Source organism: Chaetura pelagica, unplaced genomic scaffold (genome assembly GCF_000747805.2).
Source record: "Chaetura pelagica isolate M959 unplaced genomic scaffold, ChaPel_1.0 scaffold584, whole genome shotgun sequence".
Classification (NCBI taxonomy): domain Eukaryota; kingdom Metazoa; phylum Chordata; class Aves; order Apodiformes; family Apodidae; genus Chaetura; species Chaetura pelagica.
In genome coordinates this window covers 4,539-15,974 of record NW_009953080.1, presented here as the reverse complement: position 1 = coordinate 15,974, position 11,436 = coordinate 4,539, and the positions used below count along the sequence as shown (strand labels likewise).

Below are 11,436 nucleotides of genomic sequence, written 5' to 3'. Positions count from 1 at the left end.
GGGGATCTCAGGTCCCTTTGTAGCTTTAGTTACCTTCAGAAACTCCTTCCTCATTTATCTCTTAAACAAAAGCAAGTCCCAGAAACCAGGAATCATAGAACCATGATGGGTTGGGTTGGAAGGGACATTATAGATCATCTACATCCAACCCCCCTGCATGGGCAGGGACACCTCCCAGCAGCCCAGGCTGCTCCAAGCCCCATCCAACCTGCCCTTCAACACTGCCAGGGATGGGGCAGCCACAGCTTCCCTGGGCAACCTGGCCCAGGCTCTCCCCACCCTCACACTCCACAATTCCTTCCTCATGTCCAACCTCCAGCTCCCTCTTCCAGTTTTAATCCATCCCCCTTATCCTCTTGCTACAAGCCCTTGTCCAAAGTCCCTCCCCAGCTTCCCTGTGGATTCCTAAAGGCTCCTTCCCCATCTCCCATATGAAGTCCTGCAGACATAGTCCTACACTTATTTGTAAGAGAACAAAACTGTTTGAGTGACTGATGGATGGAGAAGCTGATTCAGCTCAGATCTGCATGACAGGAGTTCCCAGCACTCAAAAATGAAAGATTTCACGATTTTTTTTCCCCCGAAGTTAAATTTCAACATCCACACCAACACCTTTTAGAGACTGAAGGACACGTTGCAGGTCCCTGAAGCTGCTGCTGCTCTTCTGAGCTGAATTGTCCCCATTACAGCCAGTGTCAAATACTCCTGGAAAATGCCATCAGCTCCCCAGGGCGCTGTTTCCCCCAGCTGTGGGTGGGGAAGCAAAACATGCTGAAACCACCTCAAACTTCCTGCATATCACATGGACAGTCTTTAATTTCTGTCCTGACAGGTTGTAAACTGAATTACATGTACTTAAACAAAAATCTTGTCCATGACAGCAGTTTATAATTCTGATAAACTTGTGAGAAACTCTTCAGGTGTTAATACAAGAAGATTAAAAATTAATGGTTTAATAATTTCTGTCGTAATCCTAAGGAAGTGACTGGAATAATTCCAGGTATTAATTTTCCTCAAGTCGTCACAAGATGAAAGAAATGTCTATAATTTAAAGTCATGTTTAGGTCCTTATTACAAACAAATTTGTAAGGACTCATAAACCTCAATAAGCAACCCAGTAATTTCATCATCTCAACGAGTTACACGTGTTTGGATTTGGAGCAGACAATCAATGTTGGTCTGGTACCTCCAGCTGCTCGGGTATAAAAGCTCTTCCCTCTCAACCCTCTTCCAAACACTTCCCTTGTCCTCTTGGCAACTTGGGTAAGTCTGATCCTTCTCTGTTGCTATCAATGTGTCTTTTTGTTGCTGTTTTCAACCTGTCTGGATGTTCCCCATCCATAGCTTTGGGTGTATCTGCGTTGTTTTGGGACAGAGATTCTGATCCTGGCTCTGGGGTGGCAGATCAACGTATTTGGTGTGTGGAGCCCCATGAAGTTCTCAGTATGGACTCTACAGCAACTGGAACATGCTCTTAGCCATCTGGTTTAGTTTTAGGTAGATCTATGAGAAGCAGGGAGTTGGACTCTATAGGGTTTGGAGCAACCTAGTCTGGTGGGAGGTGTCCCTGCCCATGGCAGGGGGGTTGGATCTAGATGATCTTTAAGGTTCATTCTAACCTAAACTATTCCATGATTGTATGACCATTATGGGTCTCTTCCAACTTGAGATATTCTGGGGTTATGATTCTTTATTGCATTTAATTTAATTCACAGTCTCCAGATGAGGTTCAAGGTTCAATAGGGGCATCACCACTGCAGCCATTCATGCAACCTGACACGAACTAGGGGTGCATCTGAAGAAGTTTTATGTTTTGTCCTAGCATAGCAAAGCTTCTGGTTGTCCTTTGCTTCTTTGCTTTCATATTCTTCCTCAGAACCCTGCTAGGGACTTGTGAGACAGTGAGTGGAGAAGAGGAAAATGCCCCTTGGAGAAACTCATGAAGTTTAGAGGGGAGAATGTAGGTTAAATTCCTGGTTTTACCAATGTTCATGCTGGGAATAGTAATTTGAAATCAATTTTTGACAAACATTAGGGACTAAAATGCTAATACTATTTAAATTATCCAGGCTTTATGCATACAGTGGCTGCATAGGTGGGAACTGGGGTAATAACACTATCATCTGTCCTTTATTGTCTTGTCAAGTGGCTTTCTGAGCAATCCAGGCAGGGACAATCCTATAATCTGTTGTTCTGACAACTCTCAGCAAAATTGGGATGAGTGGGAAGAAGAAGCTACTGTAATTAAGTTACACAGAAACTACATCTCCTGTTAACTAGCTGAACATAAACCCAAACGCTCCTACTGACTCATCAAATGACCTTGGACAAAGTCACTTTGCTCTCTGGTTTTGGTTTTCGGTTTTCAGTTTAAGGTGCAGACACATATCTAAGTTCTTTGCAGTGTATCCATGAGGGACAACAGTTCCAGAGCTAGATATGACATTTCCCATATGATTCTGCATGTGTAGGTATCTTAGAGAGAATTTTGGAAAATCTGCATTTTGAGAAAGGAGGATGATTATTGCAAAGTGAGAAGTAATTTCTTTACTCACAATCCTCTACTTGACTCATTAACTTCATGTAAACTTTTTAAATTTTGGAGTCTTTGTCTTTGATTTAGTCTCATCAGCAGTGAGAGCTGCAGGTTTCTTCCATCCCTGGAGATGTTTTGCCAGGACCTGTGCTGTAGAAACCTACCCCTGGTGACCTGAGTGTAGCAGTTTCCTAGTTGGGAAATCAGACAAAGAACCTTTTCGAGCTCCTTTGCAGGCATTTCAGGGCAGGGCATCCCTTGTTTAATCCATATTTATGGCAGGGTCAGCACATTGGCAGCAGGACTTGAGCTGCTGCTCCTGCAAGCACAGGACAACCCAACAGCCTGCAATTATTCTTCCATGAACCCATTCATTCACTACAGGAATTCTTGAGTTTTATCAGCTCACACCACTTTGGTTTTGCCAGTGGAAACCCAAGATGAAGTGACCTCTTAGACACAGATAGTGTGAGAGTGGCTGCAAAGGGCAGTGGAGGGAATTTGTCAAGTCCTGGAGACTGTTTTGGCAGTGTTGGGCAGTGAGGCAGGACAAAGAGGTACTTCTGAAAGGGAATGAAGTGTAAGAAACAAGGCTGGAGAGCAGAGCAGAGAGCTCAGGGTGCAAGCTGAGCAAGGCTGATCCGCAGCAGGGAGAGCGGGCTCAGGCAAAACACTGCAGAGCAGGAAGGACAAGGGAGACCTGGAAGATGCCAGTGCAGGTGTCCAAGTGGCAGCGTCTTCTTGCCGTTGACTTTGTGTCTCTGGTTTCCTCAGCAGTGTGTGCTGCAGCTTCCCCCAGCCCTGAAGATGTCTTGCTACGACCTGTGCGCCCCCTCTGCCTGCGGCGTCGCCTGCCCCCAGCCTCTGGCCAACAGCTGCAACGAGCCCTGTGTGCGCCAGTGCCCCGACTCCACCACTGCCATCCAGCCTCCTCCAGTCGTGGTCACCTTCCCCGGCCCCATCCTCAGCTCCTTCCCTCAGGATGCTGTGGTGGGATCCTGTGGAGCTCCCGTCCTGGGGGGTTATGGGGGCTACGGGGGCCTGTGGGGCTACGGAGGCTATGGGGGCTACGGGGGCTACGGAGGCTACGGAGGCTATGGGGGCTACCGGGGTTCCAGGGGCTATGGGGGCCTGTGGGGCTATGGTAGACCCTATGGCTCTGGCTATTGGGGCTACAACAGGTGCGGCTGGGGCAGCTGCGGGCCCTGCTAGATCCTCCAGGAATAGCCTCTGAATTGTGTTCAAGTGAAAAGCTACATGAGATTCCCCAGTGAGCAGATGGGTGGGGTCTTGTGAAAGCCTTCCCCAGTCCTGCGCCCCTGAGTAAGGAATACCTGCAACTGAGAGATACCACCTTGATCCCCAGCACTGATCCCAAAGGAGATGTGAAGCCCTGGTCTCTGCTGCCCCACTGCAGGGGAGCTGGGAGCACACAGCATCTTCTTCATTTCTTCACCCTCTACTCATAGTTTTAGGGGCTTTTTTTTCTTCTGTGTGTTTAATGGGAAGGATAAAACTACTTTAGGTTCTTGTAAGATGGCACTTCCTTGTCCAGCCAAAGAAGAACAACTATGGAAGGAATTGCCTGCCCTCTGATGAATGCTCTTGATATTCTACAATGCTTTTCTGTTAATGTCAATTTCTCATTAAAGTGATTCTGCTCTGCATCAAACAAATCAGCTTTTAGTTTTCAGTTCTTCTCCCATAGATCCACAACCCTCCTATCTGCACATGGGGAAAACTCCCATCCTGACATGGGATGAGCCTCAGTCTTAAAACCACAGCTGAAATATCCCAGCTGCCAGGGAGGTCTGTCACCCTTTGCTGCACTCAGTGCACACCCCTGGGAGCAGGAATCCTCCCTTCCCAGCTGACCTTGGTTATAATAGTACCATGAGCTGGAAGGTCTTTGTTGCTCACAGAATTGTCACAGTTGAAAAAGACCTCTAAGATCACCTAGTCCTGCTGTCCACCTAGGGGTGGGAGAACAATACAGCCCACCCAAACAAAAAAACCAACCTCAAAAACCCACACCCTACAAATCACACACCACCCTACAACCTACAGAAACCCCCCCCTGCCCACTAGAACATGTCCTGAATTGCCACATATACATGTATCTTGAGCACCTGCAAGGATGGTGACTCCACCACCTCCCTGGGCAGCCAGTTCCAGGGTCTGACCACTCATTCAGTAGAGAAATTCTTCCTAAGATCTGGTCTAACAGATCACAGCAGGAGCAGAGCTGGTGGCTCAGCTGAGGCTGGTTTCAAAGCAGATTATGGGGAAAAGGGGGCAGATGAGGCCCTCAGGTGGGAGGAATGGTCTTGAGGCAGAAGGGATTTAGGGAGGTGGGGAAGGGGTGCTGAAAGGTATTGACATGGAGCATGGAGCTGCTGAGGGAGAGAACTGGAGGAGCTGCAGCAAGAACCTTAAGAGGTGGAAAGACTATTTAATGGACCTTTTGGATGAGGAATCTCCTGGGGGAGGCTGAAAGTTAGAGCTGTTGAAAAGGGAGGTTTCTGTGTGGAGAATTCCCTGGCAGAAGGAACTAGGAAACACACCAGCAGTGCTGAGGATCTGAACAGAGGGTCCTGACTTTTTCTGCTTGTTAAGCTTTCCAGGTTTTTCCCCAAGTCTGTTCTACCTGTTCCTGCTGGCACGGGTGAATGAACCCTGGAGGCAGCTTTGAAGTAGGCTTTTTCCCATCAAAAAACACCTGCCACTGACTCACAAAATCACCTTAGATTTCATGACCACACAAAAAAAACCCCTTTCCCACACTTCAGTTTGAAAAGTTCCACTGTATGGCCCAAAAAACTGTCTTTCTTTAAGGATTTGACAGAGGATTATTAGAGACTGAGGACAGAGTGTAAGTATCTGAGTAAGGACCTGAAGTTCAAGGAGATTAATCAAAGGCCTGGAAGAAATTCTTACTAAATTCTAAGGTTTATAAGAAAGTGTTTAAAATTAGTATTCTACTCTTCTGTTTCTCTACCAAGCAATTAGTGTACAACTAAGAAGTTAATTCTTTAAAATGTCAAGAATCTTTCACTGAAAAATGAGGACAGGACAGTTCCTTCAGAGCTGAGGGCTTCATGCTGCCTTTGTACACCTGAAATTAATAATCTTCTAGGCAAGGTATTAATCTGAACAGTTTAGACTGTTCCTGACAGCTGCACAGGTTGGTCTTCTCCCAAGACAAGGGTAGAAACATGAGAAACTAACACCAGAACATGGCAACTTTGATGCAATGAACTTTTAATGATAGTGAGAAAAGAAACACATTTTCAGAACCTCCACGAAGTTCACAGCTCTTCTCCAACCAGGGATACATTCTTATAGGATTGACTTTTTTTTTTCTTCCTGAGTCCTGGCTGTTGAGTTGGACAAACAGGAACCATTTTGAGCAACTTTGTTACACATTTGCCCCAGGCAATATGGAAATAGGAAGGGAGAAGAATTAAGGCAGAAACTGAAAGTTAGAAGTTTGGAGAAGTTCAAAAGGGGCTAAAACAGCTCCGTGGTCTTGGAACAGAGCTGTTGAAGTTCAGACCTCTCTAGCTGTGAAACCACCACATCTCAGTTGTTGGTTGTACCTCACTTGGGATATTTCTTGGGGATTTAGCAGGGCCCACAGCTGCTGCCACGGCGGTTCCTGCCATACCGGAAGGAGGAAAGGCTGGCGGGGCCCGAGCTGTCATACAAGCCCCTGTAACCCAGGGAGGAGCCCCCATAGCCCAGAGAGGAGCCCCTGTAGCCCCCCAGGCCCCCATAGCCCAGGGAGGAGCCCCCGTAGCCCCCCAGGCCCCCATAGCCCAGGGAGGAGCCCCCATATCCATTCAGACCCCCATAGCCCAGGGAGGAGCCATAGCCCGCCACACCCCTGTAACCAAGGGAGGCCCCAAAACCCCCGTAGCCTCCAAGGATGGGCACTCCAGAGGATCCCACCACAGCATCCTGAGGGAAGGAGCTGAGGATGGGGCCGGGGAAGGTGACCACGACTGGAGGAGGCTGGATGAAGGCTGTGGAGTCGGGGCACTGGCGCACACAGGGCTCGTTGCAGCTGTTGGCCAGAGGCTGGGGGCAGGTGACACCACAGGCAGAGACAGGGGTTAGGTCGTAGCAAGACATCTTGAAGGGTGGGATGGAAGTCAGTCTGTAAAACATGGTCACTCATGTTAACATGAAAGAGATACAGAACATGAGGTGGTGCTGAAGCAAGAATAGACCTGGGTAGTCAACCCACTTTTTAGTACTGTTATTCTTCCCAGCTCTTGAATCTGGAGGTTACTTTTGACTTCAGTGTGATAAAGTCCTTACTTTTCAATTGTACCTTTGAGATCTCCTTTCAAGTGGGAGATAACCCCGTAGGGGTTTGGAACTAGATGATCTTTAAGGTTCCTTCCAACCCAAACCATCCTCTGATTCTTTGATTCTATTATTCAATTCTATTAATCATTCTATCATTCTATTCCCTAAGGAGTTAATTTTCATAAGAATACATTGCTATTAGTTGATGGTTTCGACTTCCAAAATTTTATCTTCCCTGTTATAAAGCCATCAGAACTCTGCTAAGTGCAGCCGTAGGTCCATGAAAATACCTTTTATTTCCTAAAATATTCAAAAAATGCTTTCAAATGCTAAAATGTTATAAGTTTGGGATTCAAAACTGCTTCGTCTACCCCTCTTCTAGGCCTAGTAACAAATAAGAAACCAAACATTATATCTAGCAGCAAATAATCTACAGGTTCTTTTCAGTTACAGGCAGTAACTGGAGAGGACTTGGTCCTAAGTTAAAAATCAAGAGTTCTTGACAGCAAGTTGAGTTTAGCAAAGTTTGAGAGAAATCTGACTTACCCAGCTCACGAAGGCAAGTAAAGCGAGAGAAGTGGATAGAGAGCCCGGGTGCAGAGAGCTTTTATAGGCCTCCCTTCATTGCCTGGAGGATTTGAGGCATCCTGTGCAGGAGTTCATAATTAGGCACCAACCCCAGATTGGAGGACACGTCGTTTCTCAAAGTGCTGAAATGGTTTTTGCTGATTGTTTCCAGCCCACACATGGCTTGACACTCGTACTCCACCACAGACCTCACCATTATCCCCAGGCTTTGTGCGTGGGATTACTTTTGTTATTCCACTGCTCTCTTTACCATCTGGGGAGGAAGGAAGCTGATTTGACTTATTAAAGAGTCCCGGATTATTAGGATGACAGGAGGACAGCCATTTCCTTTGTCCAGCTACAGGTCTTTCAGTGTAATCAACCGAGAAAATGGACTAACAAGGGTAAAAACATTCTTTCTGCAAACTTAGCACTTCTACCTCCAGCTACTCAACACGAAGCAAACAAAGTAATTATCAAACAATCTTATAATGGCTTTAGGATGGTTCTCTACTAATTGTCTTTCAGTCTCAGAAACAGATCTATCTCAGCTGGCATTCCCAAGTATATGGAAACATGAGTTGTTTCATCAAGTTTTGCTTTCCTTTATATTTTATTGTGTTTTCTCCTCTTATTAAGTGTTAGACAGATGTACCTAAGAACATAGGACTAAGTAATCTAAGTAAATCAGGCAATAAGACACAACTAGTGAAGGCACTCCAGCCTTGATCCAGTGAAGACAGACCCCATTGGATCCTAGGTTTGGAGTTTTTTGGCTGATGGTTCAGTTAATCCCCCTGGCTGCCCAGGGAAGCTGTGGCTGCCCCATCCCTGGCAGTGTCCAAGGGCAGGTTGGATGGGGTTTGGATCAACCTGGGCTGGTGGGAGGTGTCCCTGTCCATGTAGTGAGTCGGATCTAGATGATCTTGAAGGTCCTTTCCAATCCAACCCATTCTATGATTTAACATAAGCAGGTTTCTGTTTCTGGATCACTTTTATAAAAGTGTAGGAAGATTTTACAATTTTATTTTTAAAGGAAAGTCCCAGAAGTGTTATAAACCATGAACTGATTATGGGAAAGACCCAGGTGATCTTAACTCACTACTTTAAAGTGATAATCCCTCATAATAATGGGATGTCAGCAACCAGGCACACTTTTTATATCATTATGACACAGTAACTACAAGCCGGTAATAGGTGTTTATGAGGTGTTTGAAAATCCCTTGGAATGTTCTTGTAAAACTTTAGGATGGCTTTTTTTTTCATTAGTACATCTCAGGAAATCTCCATCTGTCTCTCCAGATTTGGAAAGGCTCATAATTGAGAAATAATATGTGGTCTGATGATAATGAGGTTGATGATTATGATAAGTGTGATAATGATAGAGTATTAGATAATGGCATAACCCAAGAAAGAAACCTCAGCAAAAGGAAGGATTTGCCTGGCCCAGTGGATTTCCAGCTCATTAATTGCTCTCTACTGAAAGATGCTACCAGTGATGGGGTTGGCTGCAAGATCAGTTGTAGACCAGGGGCAAGGACTCCTAAGGAGCAAGTTAGAAATGAAAGAAAACTTCAGTAAAATGGTCCCTCTCAAAGTTGTGGATCAAACTGAGCTGAAAATGTTGAGTATCCCTGCTTAGTGTTTCAATATTCACTGGTGTCCCTTAAATGGCACTTAGATATCTAAAAGGTTGCTTTTACTTATTGGATGTGCAAGTGAAACGAGCTGCAGAAATCCTTTGACCCCTCAGAATGGTCTTGGATTCAAGCAGGAGGTCTCAGGTGTTTTGAACAGCCAAGAGAAGCCTGTTCAAGGTACCTGCAAATGTGTCAGAAGGGCAGAGATAAAACATAGAAGATGAAAAAATGGAACTCCAGAAGAAGTGCAGATTCTGGGATGAATCCATTGACTTGTTAGTACTGTGGCTTGGTCTGTTACTCTGAAATCTCTCTTCTCAGCTGTCCCTTGCAAAAAATAAAGGCTTTTTTTCCTAAAACACTTACATTTCAGGATTCTCCTATACACCTTCTACAAAAGCACACAGCTATCCCAGCAAATCACAAATTTAGTTATTAGTTCACTGTACACTTGGATTATTTTGAGGTTTCCATCCTGCAGATTACCTCTGAAAGTAGAGATATTTGTATTTATTTTTTTTTTAATTCAGCTTTAAACAGTTGCTGGAGAGTCAGACAAAAATTAATCTTGTTTGGGACAGATGCAGTTGTGTGCCTGGGAATGCTCACAATATAATTTGACTCAGAGAGTATTGAGAATCCTCCATGAATTTCAACAGGAATTGTATCACAAAATATCAAAAAAATAGAAAAAAATATTGCCCCACTTCTTGAGGACTTTAAGAGAAAACTTATGTAAGGGAATTTGAGAGAACTGCCTCACAACAGGTAATTTCTGATAAATTATTTTATTATTTATTATTAATAATATTAAACCTGTTAAATAAAACATAAAAATAGATAATCTGATTTTAAAATTTAATATCTCTGTCATACAAGACAGCAAAAGAAGAATATCTAAGTATAAGCAGCTTCCTACAGGAGGCAACCCTAAAGAGGACAGACAAACTGATATTAATTTCATAAATCATGTTTTAGGATGAAAGATGCATTAATTTCAGCCATCCCTTGTTTTTAGATTAAGGAACCTGGCGTGATGTAACTCGCATGTTTTGTTACATGATAATTGAAATCAAGTAACAAACAAAAACAGAATTAACACCATTTCATCACTTTGCAGAGCTACCAATACAAAAAAATGTGCCTTGTCAACTACTTGGATCCACGTTCACGAAACCAGCCTCTCACCCCTCAGGCAGTCTGAGCTGTATAAAAGCTCCCTCCACTCAGGGCTCTTCCAACCACTTCTCTTCACTCATTCTTCTCAGAGACTTAGGTAAGTCTGAACCTCTTCTTTATAACTATTGGGATGGTTCTTGGTGATACCGTTTCATCCAGGATGGGCTTTTCTGTTGGGAATTAGTGGCTAAAATTTTAAATGGAAAGAGAAACTTGGCAGAAATTATTCAAAATGTTATGGGTGGCTGTTCTCTGAAGAGAAGTCTCTGCGTTTTGGAGATGAGAAGGCTTCAGGGAGACCTCAGAACAGCCTTCAGTACCTAAGGGGCTCCAGGAAAGCTGGGGAGGGACTTGGGACAAGGGTAGGGAGTGATGGGATGAGGGGGATGGATGAAAACTGGAAGAGGGAGATTGAGGTTGGACATGAGGAAGAAATTCTTCCCTGCGAGGGTGGTGAGACCCTGGAACAGGTTGCCCAGGGAAGCTGTGGCTGCTCCATCACTGGGGGTGTTGAAGGGCAGGTTGGCTGGGGCTTGGAGCAGCCTGGGCTGGTGGGAGATGTTCCTGCCCATGCAAGAGGATTGAATCTAGATGATCTTTAAGTTTCCTTCCAACCCAAACCATCCCATTATTTAAGGTTGGCGTTTCATTTTGAAGCAAAGGGAAAGGTTTTTGATATGGCAGAAAATCAAGTTCACGATTAGTTCTTTTCTGACAGATGAAGAAATGATGTGACTCTTCATGTGTATTTCTCTTCTGTCTGTTTCTTTGAGTAACAGGAAATTATTTGAAAAAGTTTAAATCTTCATGGTCCCCAGGGAAATGTTGAGCTTAGAAGCAGACTTATTATCTTCAGTCCATTCTATTACAGATCACTCAAAGTGTTTTTACGTTAATTACAGGTAATGAGCATGAATAGCACCAGAGATCAGGCACTGACTTAGATACAGTAGGACCCAGAGGGAAGCTGAGAGCTGGTGAAAACACCCTAAGAAATCTATTTAATTAAAGAAAGAAGGGTCATGGAAGGAATTTAAGGAGCTGGGAGATGTTCAATAACCCTTAAGAAATCTATTTAATTAAAAAAAGAAGGGTCATGAGGACAATTTAAGGAGCTGACAGGTGAAACACTGGGTTTTTCATGTTAATGAGGGCAACTTTTTTGGGGTGAGATTTTTATTTTTTCAAAAGGATTCAGAG

At 44.4% G+C, this 11,436-nt stretch overlaps 2 protein-coding genes across 2 annotated transcripts; one reads left to right on the top strand and one right to left on the bottom strand.

The window, feature by feature from the left end:
* Positions 1-3,310: 3,310 nt before the first annotated feature.
* Positions 3,311-3,748, top strand: LOC104388150 (scale keratin-like). Its single transcript, XM_009996975.1, has one exon. The coding sequence runs from the start codon at positions 3,344-3,346 to the stop codon at positions 3,746-3,748; it is 405 nt and encodes a 134-aa protein (XP_009995277.1). The 5' UTR covers positions 3,311-3,343.
* A 2,412-nt stretch (positions 3,749-6,160) lies between these two features.
* Positions 6,161-6,670, bottom strand: LOC104388147 (scale keratin-like). The gene has a single exon (XM_009996969.1). The coding sequence runs from the start codon at positions 6,668-6,670 to the stop codon at positions 6,161-6,163; it is 510 nt and encodes a 169-aa protein (XP_009995271.1).
* Between the last annotated feature and the right edge of the window lie 4,766 nt (positions 6,671-11,436).